Raw genomic sequence first — 25387 nt, forward strand, 5'->3', positions numbered from 1 at the left:
AGGGTCGGGTGGCAGCCATCAGCCATCTTGGATTTCTGTGTGAGATGGTGGAGCTGAGTTTCTGTCTCTCTCTGCTGTGTTTACTGTAGCCCCGCCCCCTGCACGGAGCTCAGAGACTGTCACTGATTACTTCCTGCCATGACATCGTGAGCAGAGAGCAGGGGCGGACTGGGAATTTAAAGTGGCCCTGGAAAAAACTGTTAAAGTGGCCCCATTCTGTGGGCGGGGTCAAAACAAGTAGGCATGGCCATGTAATGTGGGTGGAGTTACAAACTGTTTATAGATGGTCTAAATAAACATGTACAGCACAAAGAAAGAAATTCATACTACCTTCCTTATACAGGAATAAAGCTTCTTTTTTTAAGAGAACACAACTTAATACTACACTACCTTTTCCGATAAACAACTACTTTCCGATGTAACTACTATAATACTGCCCCCTATGTACAAGACTATAACTACTATAATACTGCCCCTATGTACAAGAATATAACTACTATAATACTGCCCCCTATGTACAAGAATATAACTACTATAATACTGCCCCCTATGTACAAGAATATAACTACTATAATACTGCCCCTATGTACAAGAATATAACTACTATAATACTGCCCCTATGTACAAGAATATAACTACTATAATACTGCCCCTATGTACAAGAATATAACTACTATAATACTGCCCCCTATGTACAAGAATATAACTACTATAATACTGCCCCCTATGTACAGGAATATAACTACTATAATACTGCCCTCCATGTACAAGAATATAACTACTATAATACTACTCCTATGTACAAGAATATAACTACTATAATACTACTCCTATGTACAAGAATATAACTACTATAATACTGACCCCTATGTACAAGAATATAACTACTATAATACTGACCCCTATGTACAGGAATATAACTACTATAATACTGCCCCTATGTACAGGAATATATCTACTATAATACTGCCCCCTATGTACAAGAATATAACTACTATAATACTGCCCCTATGTACAAGAATATAACTACTATAATACTACTCCTATGTACAAGAATATAACTACTATAATACTGACCCCTATGTACAAGAATATAACTACTATAATACTGACCCCTATGTACAGGAATATAACTACTATAATACTGCCCCTATGTACAGGAATATAACTACTATAATACTGCCCCTATGTACAAGAATATATCTACTATAATACTGCCCTCCATGTACAAGTATATAACTACTGTAATAGTACTCCTATGTACAAGAATATAACTACTATAATACTGCCCCTATGTACAAGAATATATCTACTATAATACTGCCCCCTATGTACAAGAATATAACTACTATAATACTGCCCCTATGTACAAGAATATATCTACTATAATACTGCCCTCCATGTACAAGAATATAACTACTATAATACTACTCCTATGTACAAGAATATAACTACTATAATACTGACCCCTATGTACAAGAATATAACTACTATAATACTGCCCCTATGTACAAGAATATAACTACTATAATACTGCCCCTATGTACAAGAATATAACTACTATAATACTGCCCCTATGTACAAGAATATAACTACTATAATACTGCCCCCTATGTACAAGAATATAACTACTATAATACTGCCCCCTATGTACAAGAATATAACTACTATAATACTGCCCCCTATGTACAAGAATATAACTACTATAATACTGCCCCCTATGTACAAGAATATAACTACTATAATACTGCCCCCTATGTACAAGAATATAACTACTATAATACTGCCCCCTATGTACAGGAATATAACCACTATAATACTGCCCCCTATGTACAGGAATGTAACTACTATAATACTGCCCCCTATGTACAAGAATATAACTACTATAATACTGCCCCTATGTACAAGAATATAACTACTATAATACTGCCCCTATGTACAAGAATATATCTACTATAATACTGCCCACCATGTACAAGAATATAACTACTATAATACTACTCCTATGTACAAGAATATAACTACTATAATACTACTCCTATGTACAAGAATATAACTACTATAATACTGCCCCCTATGTACAGGAATATAACTACTATAATACTGCCCCTATGTACAAGAATATATCTACTATAATACTGCCCTCCATGTACAAGAATATAACTACTATAATACTGCCCCTATGTACAAGAATATAACTACTATAATACTGCCCCCTATGTACAAGAATATAACTACTATAATACTGCCACTATGTACAAGAATATATCTACTATAATACTGCCCTCCATGTACAAGAATATAACTACTATAATACTACTCCTATGTACAAGAATATAACTACTATAATACTGACCCCCTATGTACAAGAATATAACTACTATAATACTGACCCCCTATGTACAAGAATATAACTACTATAATACTGCCCCTATGTACAAGAATATAACTACTATAATACAGCCCTCCATGTACAAGAATATAACTACTATAATACTGCCCCTATGTACAAGAATATAACTACTATAATACTGCCCCCTATGTACAAGAATATAACTACTATAATACTGCCCCTATGTACAAGAATATATCTACTATAATACTGCCCACCATGTACAAGAATATAACTACTATAATACTACTCCTATGTACAAGAATATAACTACTATAATACTGCCCCCTATGTACAAGAATATAACTACTATAATAGTAGCATACACACCAGCCACACGGTCCCACGTAGCATACACACCAGCCATACGGTCCCACGTAGCATACACACCAGCCATACGGTCCCACGTAGCATACACACCAGCCATACGGTCCCACGTAGCATACACACCAGCCATACGGTCCCACGTAGCATACACACCAGCCATACGGTCCCACGTAGCATACACACCAGCCATACGGTCCCACGTAGCATACACACCAGCCATACGGTCCCACGTAGCATACACACCAGCCATACATTCCCACGTAGCATACACACCAGCCATACGGTCCCACGTAGCATACACACCAGCCATACATTCCCACGTAGCATACACACCAGCCATACATTCCCACGTAGCATACACACCAGCCATACATTCCCATGTATACAGAGCCACTTACCCTGTAAGTTCTCTTCTCATTGCCATCTTCATCCTGCATCCTTCTCCTTCTTGCAAACCAGGGAAAGGGGGGGGGGGCGATCACGGGGGGGGGGGGGGGGGATAGCGATCGCGGGAGGGGGGCTGTGTGGTCTCTGTGAGCTGACTGCTCACAGCAGTGCTCAGGCCTCCAAATCTAGCAGGGAGAGATGCCGGCCCGCGCGGGGGACGTCATGAGGCGGGTCACGTGATGACACTGGCATCAGACAGCAGAAGCACAGCAGGGGGAAGTCCCTGCAGCGCTGCGCACGGCCTCCCATTCCTGTGGTCCTCAGCGCGGTGTCCATCCTTACCAAGGTGAGTTAATGTTTTTTTTTTTTTTTTTCTCCAGCCCCACAGATGTCAGACCGGCCCCAAACGAGTTGGCCCACCGGGATTTCTCCCGGTGGGTCTTATGGCCAGTCCGCCCCTGGCAGAGAGTGAGGCTGCAAGCTACAAACTACAAGGAGATAAGTGATCCGGGGGAAGGGGGAGGCAGGCACATGTCTGTGAAACAGTGTAAAAGTCTGTCTGTCAGCCTCTGTGTAATCTCCTGCATCTCTGATCTGTCTCATCTCTTAATATGTGTCCGATAGTACGTAAGCCAGATGAAAGTGTATATACACCTGTACCCTGGTAATCTCACCACATTGTCACCCCACAGAACTAGACGAATTATGTGTCTGCTTAGAGAGGCCCCACTCACAACCGGGGATTTTGGACTGAGCAGCATAGAGAGTGGTAGGAGCTAAAACAGCAATAACACTGAGTAAAATTGTAAAGTAAGAGGTTAAAATGATCTTTATTGTGTTAACATCACTAGGGGATTGAAATGTGAGAATTTTCTTTTGTGGGAAAACCCATTTAAAGGACATCTACCTACAGGATCCAGGATTGTAAACCAAGCACACTGATATTACTTGTGCCCCCTCTGCCAGGATATGTTATTCTTTTAGTTTCTAATGCTCGTGTTTTTATGACAAAAGGTTTTAAGAATAATGCAAATGAGCATAAGGTGCTCCAGGTTTCATTAATCTCTATGGATCCCGGAGCCCCTCAAGCTCAGTTGCAGAATTTTAATGCCTTTTTTCATAAAAACATGGGCATAAGAAGAACATATCTTGCCATAGGGGGTATACACCAGCATGTCAGTGTGTTTGGTTTACAATCCTCAATCCTACTGGTAGATTTCCTTTAAGGAACGGTCTCACAAAAAATAAAAAAAACTTTACAGTTACATTTACAGTGTGAAACTAAATATAGAAAAAAAATACAGGACTCTACCCCCCCTACCTTTCCCGCATCAGCTATTACAGGAGTCTGCAGTCTGTAAAACTTTACCTGACTCATAAACATTGTGTTAGACTATTGTCTCCCTAAGCTTTAGACCAACCATGCACATTGAAATATCCCAGTTCTAGTCAATTGTCTGGGGGGTGTGGAGAATTGGCCATTTCTTGATACAGCAAGAGGTTACTTACCTTATCCCAGTAAAATTGAAATGCATGACTGGCCAAATCTGCATATTAATGTGGCACTTGACGTTGGTTTTGGTAGGTGTGATAATATTACCACTGTACAGTTATTGTTTTTTTTGTGTTGTTTTATTATGAGTCATGAGGCTCCATTTGGCCAGAGCAAATGGCTGAAGGGGTACATTGCTTTACAACCAGCTCGGAAGAGGGGCGGGGCAGTGAGTCGCCAAACCCCAGGGAGTCTCTTTTTAATCAGAGAAATATGCTCTTCACTAAGTGGGTAAATTGACACATTGGGCCAGCTTGTGCTGAAAGACACAGGATGAAAGACTGTGGCATTTTCCCTCCAAAATTCAGACAAAGGAAATATCATAGCTGTCTATAACTGGAGCATAATTCATAATTATGAGTCCCGAGTTACATGGGAGAGATATAGGGTCTAGATAACCTCAAGGCCCAAGTATCAAAAGCCTAGCTGCAGGGGAACCCAGCCAATGGCAGAACACCCCTAATGTTAGGCCTAGACACCCCATGTGAACGGGGGCGAGGTACCCTTTTGATTGAGAGCATTGGCACAGTTGTGCCATCTTCCGATCAAAAGCTATGGGGTTTTGATAAAACCCCAGACCCAGAGAGTTCCCCTCTGATGGGAGGGGGGATAGAAAAACCTCCTGGCTATAAATTAGTGAAGCAGCCACATGACTTTGTTCAGTTGGAGGACTCTATACATTAGAAGACTGGATTGCTCTCCATGCCCTGTCCTCGGGCCAAGGAACTTCTACCTATTTCCATAGCAAGAGTTTTTTGTTTCCGTTTTCCCTAACTGTTTGAAAGTATTGTATTTGTATTGTTTTTAGCTTATTTTTATTTTTATCTGACAATTTTGTTTTTTAGTATACTGTATTTTTTATGTAAAATAAAGACTTACATTTTATAAGCCTCTGCTTGTAGCCTTAACGGATCTAAGTTTCCGAAGGGATTATGTTACCAGGTCATTTTTAATATAGTAAATGTAGAGATTGCATGTTCAGTGTAAATCATCAGGGTGCATTGTCTGTGTGGTTGAGGTGCCTACGGCCTTCTTTGCGTAAGTAACTCGTGGGTGGTGGCAGTGAGTGGGTGCCGAGTGTGTGTAGTAAATTTAGTGTTAGGACGCCATTTTGTGGAAGTGGGCGGAACTTAAGGGCTAAGTTCTGGGACTCCGTAGAGTAGGTGCACCCTGTGTTTGGTCTCCGCTGTGTGGGGTGCGTGATAGTGGGTATTAATCCAACTGAATTTTTATTAGCTTTCTTGCTTCTTGTATGCAGATTAAATATTTTTTGCAGATGTAGAGTTCCGGGTTGTGTGGAAGCTCAATGTTCTCACCTCCTTTCTCTCAATGCTCTAATTTCTAGCAATGTACCGTATATATTCGAGTATAAGACGAGGCCCCTAATTTTACCTCCAAAAACTGGGAAACTTATTGACTCAAGTATAATCTGAGGGTGGGAAATGCATTGGTCACAGCCTCCCAGTATATAGTCAGCCAGCCCCCAGTTGTATATAGCCAGCCAGCCCTCAGTAGTATATAGCCAACCAGCCCCCAGTAGTATATAGTCAGCCAGCCCCCCCAGTTGTATATAGTCAGCAAGCCCCCCCAGTTGTATATAGTCAGCCAGCCCCCCCAGTTGTATATAGTCAGCCAGCCCCCCAGTTGTATATAGTCAGCCAGCCCCCCCAGTTGTATATAGTCAGCCAGCCCCCCCCAGTAGTATATAGTCAGCCAGCCCCCAGTAGTATGTAGTCAGCCAACCCCCAGTTGTATATAGTCAGCCAACCCCCAGTTGTATATAGTCAGCCAACCCCCAGTTGTATATAGTCAGCCAGCCCCCAGTTGTATATAGTCAGCCAGCCCCCTTTAGTATGCAGCCGACCAGCCTCCTTTAGTATGCAGCCGACCAGCCTCCTTTAGTATGCAGCCGGCCAGCCTTCTTTTGTATACAGCCAGTATATATCCACTCAGCCCCCAGTTTGCCCAGCACATAAAAAAATTAACATACATAATTACCTTCCGGCTGTCCCCCCGGCAGCTCCTCTTCTTTCTTCTCTCTGCTGTAACAGCCGATAGAGGCGCGTCCATGCGCTCTGCCGGCCAGAGCACACTATCATCATCAGTCATCAGCGGCGACACCACCGCATCATAGTGTGTGCTGGCCGGCATAGCGCATGGCCTCGGCTCTGCTGGCTAATACAGCAGAGAGAAGACAGAAGAGGAGCCACCCGGACCATCGGAAAGCCGCGCCAAGCATTGGGGGTGCCGGAAGTATGTACGTTTTTTTTAAATTGACTTGTGTATTGGCCGAGGTTAAGTTTTTCAGCAAGTTTTTTGTGCTGAAAAACATGGCTTATACATGAGTATATACGGGAATGTGTTTATGTGTAATATATACATTGCAGATCAGAATATAAAGAAGGAGCAAGGCAGCCAAGTCTTTGGGGAAAGCACACGCTTAGCAGTCTACATGGGGAATCAATCATAAAGGGTACGAGAGTGTAGAAAGCTAAATGAGTACTCCTCACAATTGATTCCCTTTAAATGAAATCTGTCAGCAGTTTTGACCATTATAGCTGTGGATACACCACACACAAGGATATGGTTACACAGATCTCCAGGACTACTTCCTGACACAGGTAGCCATTCCTGACATCTGTGTAACCACATATTTGTTTGTAGCGTTGGTAAGAGAAGGACTGTGACAAATGGATTTATGTTCCAGTATTGTAGCTGAACTTGGAACTCTTGTTTGCTCTTGCCGCATGCATTGCTCTTCGCACCCATTTCTTACAATTGAAACCTCTAAAATGCTAATTGTTTCTTGAATAGACTACTGTAACACCCTGCTAATCAGTTTTCCAACTACTAAACTATCTCCTCTACAATCTCTTCTTAGTGCAGCAGCCAGGCTCATCTTTCAGACCAAAAGCTACATGGATGCCTCCAGTCGCCCGTTTCTTTCCAAATACAATTTAAAATAATAACCCTTATCCACAAAGCTCTGCATTATGCTGCACCTTCCTACCTCTACTGTCTCTTCTCTCAACACCTGCTATGCAATCTCTACAAACCTCTCATGCACGTCTCCAGGACATCTCCCAAGCAGCACCATTTCCCTGGAATGACTTTCCCCGGACTGTCAGACGTATACCCAACCTCCAAAGTTTCAAACATGCTCTATAAACCCTCCTCTTCGGGCAGGACTATTACACTCGCTAACTGCATGAAATGTCTACCCTCTTTATTAATCCATCCGATGTCCTCTTCCCGTCTGTTAACCGGCAATCACCAAATAGATACCAAGCTCCAGGCTTCTCTGCAGTCACATTCACGTTGGACCTTGCATATAAGATGGCAGCTGATGGCTGGTTTAAGCAGCAGCATTTTTATCTATTAAATTATTTAATTCCGTTCCCTTATAAAGAATGTGTCGACCCTTATACAAGCTCTTATACCTCTTGTGCCGCCCCCTCGTAAACTGTAAGCTCTTGTGAGCAGGACCCACACATTTGTATACGTCTCCTATGATTTCTAAAGCGCTATGGAATATGATGGCACAATTATAAAGATTATTATTATAATGCTGAAATCCATTTTTCACAGTCCTGCTGCTACTATCAACATTCACAAAGATATGGTTACACTGCTCTTCTAGGGCCAGTACCTAACATGCTGCTTTGTATGGAACTACTGGTAGACTCCCTTTAATGAAAAGGGGTATTTGTACACTCCTCAGATTCATGGCTTCACTCCTCAGCTTCAAGGTAGAAGATATCACTATTGGGAAGCTGAAGGAAAAGATTAGTCTAGGATTAATGATGTGCTGTTGAATGAAAGCAAGTGAAGACAACAGCATATTTGGTAGCTCAGCTCCTACATACAAATATAAATATATGTTATAGCTGTAGATCTCAGTGTTGCCCGGGATAATAAATAACTACTTTTACCTATAACAAAATATAATTGTTTAACAAAAAAATAATATATATCTATCTATGCATCTACCTCTTCCTGTCTGTCACTCTCTCCCTGCCTGTCTCTCTGTCTTTCACTCACTTACTCTTCCTGTCTGTCTTTCAGTTGCTCTCCCTGTCTGTCTCTTTGTCACTCACTCTCCCTGTCTGTCTCTTTGTCACTCACTCTCCCTGTCTGTCTCTCTATCACTCACTCTCCTTCTCTGTCTCTCTGTCACTCACTCTCCCTGTGTGTCTTTCTGTCTCTGTCCATCTTACCTCACACATAAGCATCTTATACGCATTGCCTATACTATAGTAACCAATCACAGCTCATATTAATGACCTGTGGCAGAATAGCAACCAATGATGGCTCCGCTTCTAACTGCCACAGCAGCAGCAGCAGGCAATGACTCCTGTATATGGTGGTTAATAACTGTATTTTTTTTGGGGGGGGGGATTTTGGCTCAAAACTGAGTCTATGATATTCCCTGAGTCACAGAGCGACTGTACACAATTTGGTGATTGTAAATGCAACAGTGCAGATTCCTTTAGCGGACATACACACACAGCTTTCTATATTAGTTATATGTGCATTTATCAGGTAATTCACCATAAACCGCGTCCTACTTGCAAGTTTATTTCCCGGTGCAGTTTTAGAGAAATTATTGCTAATAGATTGGGGAGTTTGTCGCAAGCAGCGGTGTAAAGTGTTATTTCCCTCCAGCCCATTGTTCTCTGTCACCGCGCTTTCTTGATAAATTGTCGTCCTGCAAACCTTTCAGTAGCAATGATGTTCTGTTTTGTTCCAGGTACGTCTGCAGTCTGGTTTACTACGGCCTGACCTTAAATGCAGGGGAGCTGAAAGGCAATCTCTATGTGAACGTGGCCTTGTATGGGCTGGTAGAAGTCCCCGCTTTCCCTCTCTGCTTGTTTTTCATTGAGAAGTCTTGGTGAGTATAATGGGATTATGCTTTGTGTAATCGTTCTTAATGCACCCATTAGCCTCCGCAGAGTCAAAAATCTGAAGCGCAAACAAAGTCTGTAATAAAGGTATAGTTTAAGGGGTTGTCTACAAGCAAGGTTCCTATTATTTCATCTTACACATGGCCTTACTCACAGCTTTTAACCTCTGCTTAAAGTGGTTGGCCACTTTTATAAACCTTTTAACAGGGTAAATCTAAGACCATAATAGGATCACCCATATTATACTTACCCTGTTTAAATGTGCAGTTTCCCATGATCCTGGGGCAGTAGGGCTTGGCACTACCTGCGACGTCCTGTGTGCTGCTGACTTCCGTTGGATGAAGAGGGGGTGGGGGTTGTAGTCATTAATGTCTGCACTCCTTCTTTGTCATAACCACTCCCATGTTCGTGATTGGAGGAGCATGCTAAGGACATCCCCACACCCTTCCAACCACTTGATATGGGAGTGGTTATGCCAGAGGTTGTACAGCTCCCTCCATCTACCAGCAGGACACAGGATGTCACAGGAGTCCTGCTGCTGATAAATCAAATGACCCATTGTTTCCTGCGGCGAACAACAAACTTAAACAAGGTAAGTATAATGTGGGTGATTCTGGCGGGGTCTTTTAATTACCCTGTTAAAGTTTGGTATAAAAGCCAACAAAAAGTCCTGCTATATAGAAATGTTTAAACTCATAGGTAGACATATTTTATTAGTCATGGAGGCAGAGAGCTCAGCATTAACTATCAACTTTAAAGTGACATGTAATTCGGTTCTAGTCGAGGCAGCAGAGAGCTTGACACTGAAGTCAAGCTCTCCTCACCTCAGAATGAAGGAGATCTGGTTAGTGATGTATCTGGCTGCAGGACCATCAGCTACAGTGAAGGTGGCATTCTGAGGTGAAGAGAGCTTGACTTCAGTGTCAAGCTCTCTGATGCCTCGACTAAAACCAAATTACATGTCACTTTAAAGTTGATACTTTGGATTGGCCTTGAAATAGACTTGATGTAGTCCAGCTGTTTGATGACATACTGCTAGTGGGTTTACTAGGTCTTTTTCTGCTCCCAAAACCATCATATGAAACACACATTGGGGCAGATTTACTTACCTGTCCCGTCGCAATCCCCTCCGCGCGTTGTCCGACGAGGATTCGGGTCTGCTGCAATTCACTAAGATCGTGCGTCCAATTTCCTGCATGTGTCGCTTCCGCGCTGAGGTCCGCCGGAGTTCACCTTCTTCTTCCCGGTGCATGTGAGTGCTGATCTTGTGACACAATTAGCTTTTTAAATTCCGCAATTTGTCCGAATGAGTCGGGTTGTCCGACGGCCACGCCCCCCAATTTGTGTCGCATGCAAGCCGGCGCCGATGCGCCACAATCTGATTCTGATTGTGTGTGCCAAAAACCCGGGGCAATTCGGCGCAAAAAGAAAAAATTCAGGAAACCCGACAGAATCGCGATCCGGGAACCCTGAGTAAATGTGCCTCAATGTGATAAATTTCCTCTGTATTTTCACTCTTTGTACAATATTTCTTAAACATGGCAGTCACCGTGATGATTGGGGGAATGTATTATGACGGGAGCATTGTGCGCCACTCTTAATACTCCCTGCGCCAGTGCACAAAATGGCAGAATTACTAAGAGGTTAGTAGTTGTGAAGCAATTGAAATCTGTCTCAGGCCTGGCATAGATCAGCTGCACCACTAACCAGTGCACTGTTACATCAACTTTTTTACAAAAAGCATGAAGGTGTCAACTAGTGAAAGGGGGAAAATGTTCCTGGTTGTGCTTTTTTTGTGCCTTGTGCACCAGAAACCTGGTGTCGCATAACAAGGCATAAGATACAAGCCCCCCATTGCTCCCTGTGGCTGCTGATTATGTTGGTTGGTCTTTATAGTAGCTATAGATCAACTTTAATGAGCATTTTACTGGCTGTATTGCTCTTTTACAGCTGATATTTATGTGTGCATGTTTATTGGCTCTGGATAAACTTAACGTGATTTTCCACCCTTGAATGCAATTTCTTTGTCTAAATAGGTTCAACAGATCGCAATGATCAGTTTCACAGTATATGTATGTTTTGGTCATACCATATTTTCTGGACTCTATGGCGCACCCCAGATTTAGGCATTCAAAAAAAGGAAAACATATATTTTATACAAATTAAAAAATACCAGTTGGTCACACACCAGCACAGCACACACAGCTCTGCTACATCCATTCACTCGCTCAGTGCTACTTACATACATACATACATACATACATACACTCAAATGAACACACTCACACTGCTATACATACTCATGAACACACTCTTCACTGCTATACATACACATGAACGCACTCGGCACTGCTATACATACACATGAACACACTCATTACTGCTATACATACACATGAACACAATCATCACTGCTATACATACTCATGAACACACTCATCACTGCTATACATACCCTTGAACACACTCATCCACTGCTATACATACCCATGAACACACTCATTACTGCTATATATACACATGAACGCACTCGGCACTGCTATACATACTTATGAACACACTCATTACTGCTATACATACACATGAACGCACTCTGCACTTCTATACATACACATGAACACACTCATTACTGCTATACATACCCTTGAACACACTCATCACTGCTATACATACCCATGAACACACTCATTACTGCTATATATACACATGAACGCACTCGGCACTGCTATACATACTTATGAACACACTCATTACTGCTATACATACACATGAACGCACTCTGCACTGCTATACATACACATGAACACACTCATTACTGCTATACATACACATGAACGCACTCTGCACTGCTATACATACACATGAACACACTCATTACTGCTATACATACACATGAACGCACTCTGCACTGCTATACATACACATGAACACACTCATTACTGCTATACATACCCTTGAACACACTCATCACTGCTATACATACCCATGAACACACTCATTACTGCTATATATACACATGAACGCACTCGGCACTGCTATACATACTTATGAACACACTCATTACTGCTATACATACTTATGAACGCACTCTGCACTGCTATACATACACATGAACACACTCATTACTGCTATACATACACATGAACGCACTCTGCACTGCTATACATACACATGAACACACTCATTACTGCTATACATACACATGAACGCACTCTGCACTGCTATACATACACATGAACACACTCATTACTGCTATACATACACATGAACGCACTCTGCACTTCTATACATACACATGAACACACTCATTACTGCTATACATACCCTTGAACACACTCATCACTGCTATACATACCCATGAACACACTCATTACTGCTATATATACACATGAACGCACTCGGCACTGCTATACATACTTATGAACACACTCATTACTGCTATACATACACATGAACGCACTCTGCACTGCTATACATACACATGAACACACTCATTACTGCTATACATACACATGAACGCACTCTGCACTGCTATACATACACATGAACACACTCATTACTGCTATACATACACATGAACGCACTCTGCACTGCTATACATACACATGAACACACTCATTACTGCTATACATACCCTTGAACACACTCATCACTGCTATACATACCCATGAACACACTCATTACTGCTATATATACACATGAACGCACTCGGCACTGCTATACATACTTATGAACACACTCATTACTGCTATACATACTTATGAACGCACTCTGCACTGCTATACATACACATGAACACACTCATTACTGCTATACATACACATGAACGCACTCTGCACTGCTATACATACACATGAACACACTCATTACTGCTATACATACCCATGAACACACTCATCACTGTCATACATACTCATGAACACACTCATCACTGCTATACATACCCATGAACACACTCATCACTGTCATACATACTCATGAACACACTCATCACTGCTATACATACACATGAACACACTCATCACTGCTATACATACCCATGAACACACTCATTACTGCTATATATACACATGAACGCACTCACACTGCTATACATACTTATGAACACACTCAACACTGCTATACATACTTATGAACACACTCGGCACTGCTATACATACACATGAACGCACTTGGCACTGCTATACATACACATGAACACACACTACACTCTGCTACACATACACACCCAGTACAGCCACATGCACTCTCAGCACTGTACCAGTGTCATTTTACATGTGTCTGACATCACACTATGACAATGACTCGTACAACTGTGTTTTCATAGGAAATCCATGGACTGATTTCTCTCCCACTTATGTTAGACAATGATCCCATTGTCTAATACCAAGCAGATATCTAGAAAGCCATGGGGGATTTAGTATAGTAAACACTGACATGAGACAAATAATTACCATAACCACGCCTCTTATTTTGGGCTATGCCTCTTTTAACCTGAAAATTTTGTGTTAAAAGTGGAGTGGGATATGGGTTTAACAATGATTCCATATGTATACATAGGGAGCCATTCAGGAGCTAGAAGAGCCGGCTCTTTATACTGAGCAGAGTCTAATGATCCAGCTCACTAAAAAAGAGCTGGAACTATTATCACTAGTAGAGGTCAAGCTCAGCTTAATGGGAAGTGAGGGAAGCTGCTCTGGCCTCCGTGCCCTTAGAATTTTATAAATAGGGCTGATGTGTAGAACAATCAAAGATATGAAGATAGATTTTATTAGACAAAATGCTTCTTTTTAGGTTTCTTCTCATCGCTCTATATTAAACTAAAATTAATGTAGAAATCTCTCCTAAATAAGTGTAGGGTGTGCCAGATTAACCCCTTCATGAACGATGGTCATTGGCGCCTGAATGTCCAAGTCAATTTTTGACATTCTGCTTTACACTTCAAGATGATATTTCTGGAAAAGCTTTACATGTAATCACAATTTTTACTTAGTTTTTTTTCTTTCATGACATTTGAGACTTTAACTTAATAGGGCAGTTTTTATTCATTACATATTTTATTCTATACAAAATTTGCCAATAATTGACTACAAATGTGGAAAATAAGCTTTTTGTCATTTTTTTTTAATTAAACTTGTTTTTAAGTAAGTACAGGGGGACCTACTTAAGAACAACTGACTTACAGATGACCCAAGTTACAAACGGACCACTGGATATTGGTAATTTATTGTACTTTAGCCTTGGGCTACAATAAACAGCTGTAACAGTTATCACAGGCGTCTGTAATGAAGATTTATTGTTGATCCTGGTTCTTATGACAACCCAACATTTTTAAAATCCAGTTGTCACAGAGACCAAAAAAAGTTTTGACTGGGATTACAATGATAAAGTATACAGTTCCGACTTACATACAAATTCAACTTAAGAACAATTCTACACAACCGATCTTGTACGTAATCCGGGGACTGCCTGTAGTAACTTTTGCCAAAATATGTTATAAATAAGTACAGCTTGATACCACCGCCCTTTCCCAGGTTCAGCTACAGATGCAGAGGGTGCATGTACTCCTGCAAAGTGAAAGTCTTTCTTCTATATTCTACCTTCAGCTGATAAAGGGAATTTCAAACGCCTTCATCTTCTCAGCACTTGAACCTAGAAACACAATTCTGTAGTATGGATGCTTAACAGAACTGGAGATATCCACTCTTAAAGTTACAATTGGAAATAGGAAGCTAAACATAATACAGGTGATCCCCTACTTAAGGACACCTGACTTACAGATGACCCCAAGTTACAGACGGACCCCTCTGCTCACTGTGACCTCTGGTGAAGTTCTCTGGATGTTACTATAGCCCCAGGCTGCAATGATCAGCTGTAAGGTGTCTGTAATGAAGCTTTAGTGATAATCCTTGGTCCCGTTACAGCAAAACATTTTGAAACTTCAATAGTCACTATGTAAAAAAACAAAAAAATTGTCTGGAACTACAATTATAAAATATACAGTTCTGACTTACATACAAATTTAGCTTAAGAACAAACCTATGGACCCTATCTTGTACATAACCCGGGGACTGCCTGTGCACTAAAAGAAATGTAGATGAACTTTAAGAGTGGATCTATCTGGTTCTGTTTAGCATCCTTACACAACCCAGATATCTTATTAAAGCGTTCAAAGCTTCTACTGTTTAATATGACACCAGAATTTATTTTGAAGGTTCAGGAGATATATCCGGATGTGCATGTGCAGATAGGACTTGTATAGCTGTATGGCAGTCATGAAGGGGTTAATGAAGACCGTGGCGCACCCCACACATAGTACAGATTGCACTACTTTTGATAAATAAGGGGCATTTATCTTTTTTTTTGTTTTTAGTCCGAGTCTTTGCCCCCTTTACTAAAGTTTTTTAAATTTTTTTTTTTGTTTTTTTAATAATGTAAATGTCCCTGATTGTTAATAACTCTTGTGTAGCATAAGAGCTGTAGCGGCATGCGTCGGAGGAGATTGGGAGTCTGTCAGTCAAGGTGCGATTACAAAGTGAAGTGCTTTGCCGGTTCGTTCACAGATTATTAACAAACACAGCATAGCACTATGTTCAATTGCTTGGCTGCTCCACCGCCCCCCCCCCCCCCCCCCTCTACTTCTAAGAGTCTTTCAATGATGCACAGTGGAGCGGAGGTAAAAAAAAAAAAACGTGTCACAATAAGTGTAAAGACTCACGGCGTGAGGGACATATTGTTTGACATTGTAGACTGCATGTTTTCACCGCTTGATGTTTTCCTTGACATAACTATGAGATTGAGATTTTCAAAAGTCCTTCAGACTCCCTGATAAATAATTTGATATGTTCGCCCTAAAATAATAGGACAAAATACAAAATATTTGGGCTGTTGAGGCAACGGAAAAATAGGAGGCAATTATATGTCTCCACATTCATGATTTTTTAATGCATTTTTTTTTTAGTCAATACCCAGAGTGGATGGAGTTGGGGTGAGTTGTAGCCTCTGACCGCTCTCCTCTCTCATCTAGGGTGTTTATTGACCCTCTCATATAGATTGTGAGCCCTCAGGGGCAAGGTCTTCTTCCCAGTTGCGCAAGTTCAATTTAGTGTTGTGTTTAACCCCAACTTAACTTCACATGTTTAAAGATTGAGTCTCCATATGAGTCTCATTGTCCGATGTGAACATGGATAGAATTAGATATTACAGTATTTTTCAGACTATAAGGCGCACAAAAAATCCTTTGATTTTCTCAGAAAGCAAAGGTGCGCCTTTTAGTCCAGTGCGCCTTATATATGAACCGTACTTAGACAACAGCTGCCCTGACCTCTGCACAGGTCTGCCACCTGCTGGTCATTCATCCTTATAATCCGGTGCGCCTTATATATGAACCTAGTTTTAGCAGGCATTTATTGAAGGTGCGCTTTATAATCTTATAATCCGGTGCGCCTTATAGTCCGAAAAATACAGTACTCAAAATCAATAAGGTTCATGTGTAAATACTGTACATTGACATTGTTGGTGTTACTCATAGCTACCAAGCTAATACTGTTCATTGGTAAGTCTGAAAAGAAGACCACTTGTTGGCCCATTAATGCACATTTTATGGGTATGTTTCATATTTGTAAGGCTACAGTCACACGGGCGTATGGGGGACGTATATATGGCTGACATATATACGCCGTATATACATTCCCCATAGATGGCAATGGGCGCACCGCACTGTACGGGAGTGGTATGGTGCAGAACAAGTGCGGCACCGTATGGTTCTGTAGCCGGGGAAAAGATAGGATATGTCCTATCTTTCCCCGTGCGCCATGTTTCTCTATGAAGATGGGCGGTGGTGAGCAGCGCTCACCCCCTCCTCCTCTCCTGGGCGCCGACGTGTGCCCACCGCGCTACGGTACAGCGGGCACACTGTCGTGTGGACGTAGCTTAAGTATTACTTGACAAAGACTCTAGTGCAAAGCTGAAACGTGTTGTAATCAAGATATTACCATATATACTCGAGTTTAAGCCGAGTTTTTCAGCACAAAAATGTGCTGAAAAAACCTCACTTCGGCTTATACTCGAGTCCAGAAAAAACAAACAGTGTACTCACCTTCCGACGAACATGTCCCCCCGACAGGTCCTCTTCTATACAGCAATGCTTCCACATTGGCTCTACGCAGGCTTCGTCACTAGAGGAGCTGGCAGGCTATATACTACAGGGAGCTTGCTGGCTATATACTACAGGGGGCTTGCTGGCTATATACCAAAGGGGTTTTGCTGGCTATATACTGGGGGGGCTGTGACCACTGTAGTTTACACCCTCGGCTTATACTCGAGTCAATAGGTTTTTTCCAGTTTTTAGTGTTAAAATTAGGGGTCTCGGCTTATACTCGGGTCGGCTTATACTCGAGTATATACAGTAAAATAAGTTTTTATGGAGAAATAACTTCGGTTTATGCAGCACCTTCTTGCAGACGAGTTCCTTCCTTGTGTTGTATGGCTACAATATTTGTAAATTATTATTTATTTTTTCCATGAAATAGGAAATAATTCCCACTGACAATTAAAACTTCACGATAAACTGATACTTTATCTTTCTTCTTGATTGCCCTTCCTTTTGACTGGACTTGTCTAAATCATGCGTCATACGGTGGCCAAGGTTGTTACGCAGTTTTGGGTCACGACGCGTTATTCTGTATGTCTGGCCATCACGGGGCTGTAGATCTGTCATTTACAGATTTAAAACTTGTTATAAGTTCTGAAATATGCGGCGGTAGTTGGGGGGGGGGGGGGTTCAGTTCACGAAAATTTAAGCAATTAGTTAGAAGCTTGTTTCTGGCAGCCATTTTGAATTAAAGAATAATTGAACCATCTAAGTTATGTTTGTCTTTTACATCCCCGACTTTCATCTTATCAAGTACGTGCTAAGACCTTCAGGCAAGATTTTTATTTACATGATTACATATTTCTGCTCCTTGAAACTGCTTAACTAATCAAAAACCACATGCGTCTGGAAGGATTGGAGGGGCTATTGACTGTAACTGTACAATTGTACATCAGAGGGATATTATGGTACTTTCCAATGTAGCATTACACCCTGTGCTCTGCTCAGATCTCTCATATCTACCATCCTGGATTTCAATTGCAGTTTTGATGCCATTGCTATAGGTGTGTTTTTATTTGTTATAAAAAATATCTGATGTCTGAGGCAGTACAAAAATGTCAGTGCTTCCTATAAAGTGCAGCGCACAGTGACAGGAGATGCATGGCCATATCTCCACCTTGAATGTGGACACACATCTGTGATTGGTCAGACCCTTGGCTGATGAAACTGTCATTACCGTATTTTTCGGACTATAAGGCGCACAAAAAATCCTTTGATTTTCTCAGAAATCAAAGGTGCGCCTTTTAGTCCAGTGCGCCTTATATATGAACCGTACTTAGGCAACAGCTGCCTTGAACTGTGCACAGGTCTGCCACCTGCTGGTTATTCATCCTTATAATCAGGTGCGCCTTATAATCCGGTGCGCCTTATATATGAATCTAGACGTTTTAGCAGGTATTTATTGATGGTGCGCCTTATAATCCTGTGTGCCTTATAGTCCGAAAAATACGGTACATGTTAAATGGCAATCACTTAATATTACAATCAGATGGTTCAAGTTTTATTAGCCAGTAATACCATGCATGTATATTTTGTGGAGCATATGAAAATGTCCAAGAAAAGTCTCGCCTCCTTCTGTTGCACTAAGTCTCTTGCATGTAAGAGGTAAAAAAAAAAAAAAACATTTTGGAACCTTTTATTTAAATATTTAAATTTTTTTCTAGGTCAGGAAGAGGGAAATCCACAGCCGGATTCCTAGTATTTGCTGGATTGTCTTGTATGTTCACTATGTTTTTACCAGAAAATAACAGTAAGTAAACAAGAAAAAAGAATCGCCACTGAAAAAGTATTTTAATACCTCGCTAAAACTGTATTACCTTATATACTCGAGTATAAGCCTAGTTTTTCAGCACAAAATTTGTGCTCAAAAACCCTAACTCGGCTTATACTCGAGTCAACTAAAAACATAAAGACAAAACTCACCTTTCTGACGTCACCCATAGGTCCTCTTCTGTCTGAGACAGTCTGAGACAGAAGAGGACCTATGGGTGACGTTGGAAAGATGAGTACAGTGTTATTTTTTTTCCTTCTACAGGGGCTGGGCAGGCTGTATGCTACAGGGGCTGGCAGACTATATACTGGGAGGCTGTAACCAATGCATTTCCCACCCTCTGCTTATACTCGAGTCAATAGGTTTTCCCAGTTTTTTGTGTTGAAACTAGGGGTCTCGGCTTATACTCGGGTCGGCTTATACTCGAGTATATACGGTATGTGTTTTAAATTACCAAAATTGTAGTGGGCAGGTATTTTCTGCTGCCCTTGCAGATAAGATATTTAGCCGATGTAAGCAATAAAAGATTTCTGGAAAAATATGAATTCATCATCTTACAAGAGACGAGGAGTGTCATACTAAGCCCGCCCACAGATCGCCATCAGTATCAATTTGGCCATTTTCTGGATCAGTTCCAGGAATAAGCGTAATTCACATTAAAACGGGTCATTAAAATATAAGCTATTATGTAATTAAATGTTATTTAAAATTTTAAAAGATCCCCAAAAAAATATATAGAATTTTAACCCCTTAATGACCTGTCCTTTTTTTTCATTTTTTTTTTCACTCCTCACCTTAAAAAAAATCTATAACTTTTTTATTTTTACACATAAAGAGCTGTGTGATGGCTTATTTTCTGCGTAACAAATTGCTCTTCATAATGACGGTATTTGATATTCCATGCCATGTATTGGGAGGCGGGAAAAAAATTCCAAACACAGTGAAAACGGTGAAAAAACGCATTTGCGATATTTCCTTGTGGGTGTGGATTTTACAGCTTTCACTCTGCGCCACAAAAATGACATGTCTACTTTATTCTTTGGGTCGGTACAATTACGGGGATACCAATTTGTATAGGTTTTTATAGGGTTTTCATACATTTACAAAAATGAAAACCTCCTGTACAAAAATATTTTTTTTTTATTTTGCCATCTTCTTTTTGTGACTTTTGATGACGTTTTCATTGCTATCATTTTTAGGACTGTGTGACCTTTTGATCACTTTTTATAGGTTTTTTTTATATTTTTCAAAATGGCAAAAAAGTGCCATTTTCGACCTTGGGCGCTATTTTCCGTTACGTGGATAAATGCAGTGCAAAAAACCTTATTATATTTTGATAGGACGCGGTGATACCTAATGTGTTTATGATTTTTACCGTTTATTTATATTTATATCAGTACTCGGGAAAGGGGGTGATTAGAATTTTTAGGTTTATATACCAATTTTCAGGATAATTATAGTAACATTGGTTTGGACCGATTCAATTTGGATCTGAATGACATAAGGCAAAGCTTCTACAATGTGAATCTTTAAAATTAACCTGAATGGGCAGGTTAATCAGAACTCTTCTCGGTGACCTGACAGGAGAAAGACAATCTGAAAATTTACATATAATGGTGCTATAACACTGAAAGATCAGTATTGAGGCCTGGTGCACCTGCTCCAAACTCACAGGTGGCTCCTCGATGGCTTTGTGGGCAGGCTGCGTGGATTGCTTTCGGCCTTCTCTCATATTGGGCTGGCACAGGAACACGCGCATGCAGAGGGATTAGCAAAGTGTTGTGGCCACGGTCATTAGTAGTTGCGGTGATGTCTGTGAGGTGTCGTGGTGGGGTGTGCGGGCTTTAGCACATGGGATCGCCTTATCCTGGCTCCACTTGCTATTAGGTGCAGGGCCAGGCTGGCATGCAAGGCTGCTGTAGGCTTCTGCCCGCTTCTTTCCAGGTGTGTTTCCACGGGATGGTGTGTCCCAGCTCCACATGGCACTTGTGGGATTGCTGTGTCCTGGCTCCACGTGCAGGCTTCTGCTTTCTGCCTCCGACCACCAAGTTTCAGCACAGGCCAGGTTCCTAGTTTTCTGCTGGATGGATGGTAGGGTGAGTTGGGCTCGATCATCTATCTAGTTGAGACCCACGGGACCATAATCAGGATGAATTTATGGTCAGTAAAATCGTTTTTACGGGGATTCTAGAAAATAGGAGATAAATGAGGTTCTAACTTCCCAATCAATTGCTAGAATGGGGAATTCCATTCCCCCAAAAGCCCAGGACCACAAAGAGTTCTGCTTCCACCATCCCTACCAGAGTCTAAATGCAGCAGCAGCATGTGTCCTGGAGCCTAGCTTCATTTCACCTCCTCTTTGAATCCCAATCAATGTGTGTCAATCCCAAAAAAACATATGTCTAGTTTTCAAATATGGTAATTGTATGCATTTTTGAGAAAGAAGCATTTCAACAGTTTTCAAATATACAGAATTTTCATTATTGTCATAGTTTTTTCCACAGCTTTGGCAAAAATATAAATTCCACTTCCTCTTTACCATAAATTCAATGAAGAATATATGTTATATACCTTATATACTCGAGTATAAGCCTAGTTTTTCTGCACAAAAAATGTGCTGAAAAACCCAAACTCGGCTTATACTCGAGTCAAAAAAAATAAATAAATCAAAACTCGCCTTTCTGGCGGCACCCGTAGATCTTCTGTGCGATCCATCCGGTATTGTTGTGCTGAACGACGGGGAAGGGGGGGGGGGCTATATACACTGGGGCAGGGGCTGGCAGGCTATATACACTGGGGCAGGGCCTGGCAGGCTATATACACTGGGGCAGGGGCTGGCAGGCTATATACACTGGGGCAGGGGCTGGCAGGCTATATTCACTGGGGCAGGGGCTGGCTGGCTATATACACTGGGGCAGGGGCTGGCTGGCTACATACTGGAGAGGCTGTGACCGATGCATTTCCCACCCTCGGCTTATACTCGAGTCAATAGGTTTTCCCAGTTTTTTTGTGGTAAAATTAGGGGCCTCGGCTTATACTCGGGTCGGCTTATACTCGAGTATATACGGTATTATTGTGAACATAATTTTAGTCAGTCTTCTTTGATGGGTCCTAAAACCAGCAAAATGTTTTTCTTTCTGTATTTCAGAAATAAAACTCTGTGTAAATGGGTTACTTTGAATGAAACATTGATGGTCTATCTCTGTTGTTCACCGTTTGACACCCCTGCTAATCCACTGTATGCATGGGCCATAGAGCTTGAGGTTGTGCATCAGCATCATCTTCAATGTCTATATAAGTCATAGACGAGGGTAAAACTGTAGTACCAAGAACTGTCAGTACTAAGAGAGTGCCGATAGACAGTCTCCTATACAGGGCCTGCGCACTGGCTGCTCTGTTCATCTAGTGTACAATGGACCCCCACTCTCATGATCCGTGGGGTTCCCATCACTGACATCTCCACCGATCAGCAAGTTAACCCCTGTTCTGTGTATAGGGGCTAACTTGTTGTCACTGAAGAACCCCCTAAGTTGGCTTCTGGGTGATGGAGCGTAAGTGGGCACTTTTGTCATTCCTCCAAACTTCTGCAGCAGAGAAAGAGACAGAATTTTTGACCCGACCTTTACCATACCCCTTTGTATTCTGTTGCATACTGTGGCCCCCCATTTAATGATCGCTTTATGAATTATCATTATTTTCAACTATTGGTGTATGACAGATGCCGATAGAGTTAAAAGTCCCAGAACATACTTCCCGTTGCTCCAAGAGGGTCCCAACGCTTGCCTGGGCATACTGGCTGCCGGCATTGGCCCTTTTCATGTAAACCATTGGATGGTTGTAGTGCTTGCTACAAAAAGCCAATCACCCTAGTTCCAAAGAGTTGGACCACTCATCATTCTTTTATCAATAACCGTCAATATTCTGAAACTGAAAATGGCTTCTTAAAAGGTCATTCTCTTGACCAACCATTTAAAACGCAGGATGTACATTAAATATGTCATAGCTATAGGAGTCACCTTTGACACCATTGACCTGTTCCAAATACTAGGGCTCATGTACTAAGGGTCCGCGGAGCGCATTTTCATCGGGCTTCCCGACTATTTCCGTTTTGTGCCGCATCGCGCCAGGGATTGTGTCGCACGCGATTGGATTTTGGTGCATCGGTGCCGGCTTGCACCCAACAGAAACCGGGGGGTGGGGGGGGGGGTCGGTTACGGATTCGGACTTGTTTTGCAAGACACGCACCGGGAAGAAGAAGGTGAACTCCGTCGGACCTCGGTGCGGAATCGACGGATGCAGGAACTCGGGCGCACGATCTTCATGAATTGCGCCGGACCTGAATCCTCGTCAGACCGTCTGAATGGGGGATCGCAACAGTACCAGGTAAGTAAATTTGCCCCACTGTGTTCTTGCAAATCCGAACCCAAGCCGGTGTGCTTGACTGTAGTTTATAGTATGTATAAGTCTAAGGTGTATCCGGTCCTTTCATAGAACTTTCACAGTTTCACTTCAAATACTTTTCAGTTGTGTTACGTTTTGCAGCATAAACCTTTCTTAATATTCATGTGATGACTGATGGCACGGCTGTGATATTGAGATGGATAACCCTGAGCATTTGGTTCAAATCGTTCTTAATATAATTTAGAGTAAATTAAAGAGGAATTTTCGGTAAAGATAAAGTGCGTTCTTGAAAGAGGATCAGACTCCCTTCATATGCATAACCACAAACTGGAAGAGTGCTCAGATGTTATTTACTTCACAGAATTCATCTCATATTCTATTACTGAAATAAAAGGCTGCCCTCATTAAAGATGAATGTTTTTCTCAAAAGTAGGAGAATCAGTTCTGTTTTTTTTTTTTCATAATAAAATTTTTACAACAGTAATTACTATTCTGGCAGAGCTACACACAAGGTCATGTCCATTTTTATTGTTACTGGAGAAATGCACTATGTGGCAGTTGTATTGGAAACCTCCATCTAGTGGCGAGTTGGACCTACTTCTGTCTTCAGAACCACAGTGATTTGTTGTGTAATGCAACGGTATAAGGGGGACATGGTACAGAAATGCTCCACCAAACACCATTACTCTACTCTACCTTCACCACTCTGAACTGTTGACACCCGAAAGAAAGGGTTCATCTAATTTCGCAAATCAATTGGAGACATTAAAGGGAACCTATCACCATGGACCTCATTTTCACTAAAGACAGGTTGCAGAAGACCATTACACCTGCAGTGCAAAAATGCCTCTCTGCCTTTTATAAGCATTTGCATTACAATATAATTGTGTGTTATAACTTACTCTTGCACTCTGACAAAATCCTGGGGTAGTCACACGGGCTTGACTTTCGTTTGGCTGCATTTCAAAAAATAACATGCAGTGTTACTCACTGCTCAGCTCTCAGCCCCCACCTTTGTGACTGATGTTATCTCACCAGGCTTTGAGCTCTGTGAAGGAACAAGGGGGAGGAGCTGTACAGGAGCACAAAGGTGGAGTTAGTAACACAGACAAGTCACATGTTGTTTTTTGAAATGCATCCAAACCAAAGCCCAGCCCCTGTGTCTACCCCAGGATTTTGTCAGGGTGAAAGGTAAGTTATAACACACAATTATATCATAATGCAAATGCTTGTAAAAGGCAGAGAGGAATACTGGCACTGCATGTGTGATGGACTTCTGCAACCTGTCTTTAGTGAAAATGAGGTCCCTGGTGACAGGTTCCCTTTAAAACTGGGTGCTGTGTCTGCTATTGGAATTCCTTTGTGGAGAAATTGTGGGAGCAGAGATATATAGTAAAAATGTATGTACACTGCAATGTTTTAATTCACCTTCTGGGAATAGATTGCCTTGTAAATGCGATCAAATCTGTCCATTCAGTATAGCCTGCTACATCGATTGGAT

At 41.5% G+C, this 25387-nt stretch overlaps 1 protein-coding gene across 2 annotated transcripts in view; it reads left to right on the forward strand.

The window, feature by feature from the left end:
- The window catches only part of LOC140106742 (solute carrier family 22 member 15-like), a 158563-nt gene that overhangs the window by 41849 nt on the left and 91327 nt on the right, over nt 1-25387 (forward strand). For both annotated transcript variants that reach the window (XM_072131360.1, XM_072131359.1), the window contains 2 exons: nt 9409-9549; nt 19379-19464. In XM_072131360.1, coding sequence (XP_071987461.1) covers nt 9409-9549; nt 19379-19464 — 227 coding nt within the window. The remainder of the gene's footprint in view (nt 1-9408; nt 9550-19378; nt 19465-25387) is intronic.

Source organism: Engystomops pustulosus, chromosome 11 (genome assembly GCF_040894005.1).
Source record: "Engystomops pustulosus chromosome 11, aEngPut4.maternal, whole genome shotgun sequence".
NCBI classification, from domain to species: domain Eukaryota; kingdom Metazoa; phylum Chordata; class Amphibia; order Anura; family Leptodactylidae; genus Engystomops; species Engystomops pustulosus.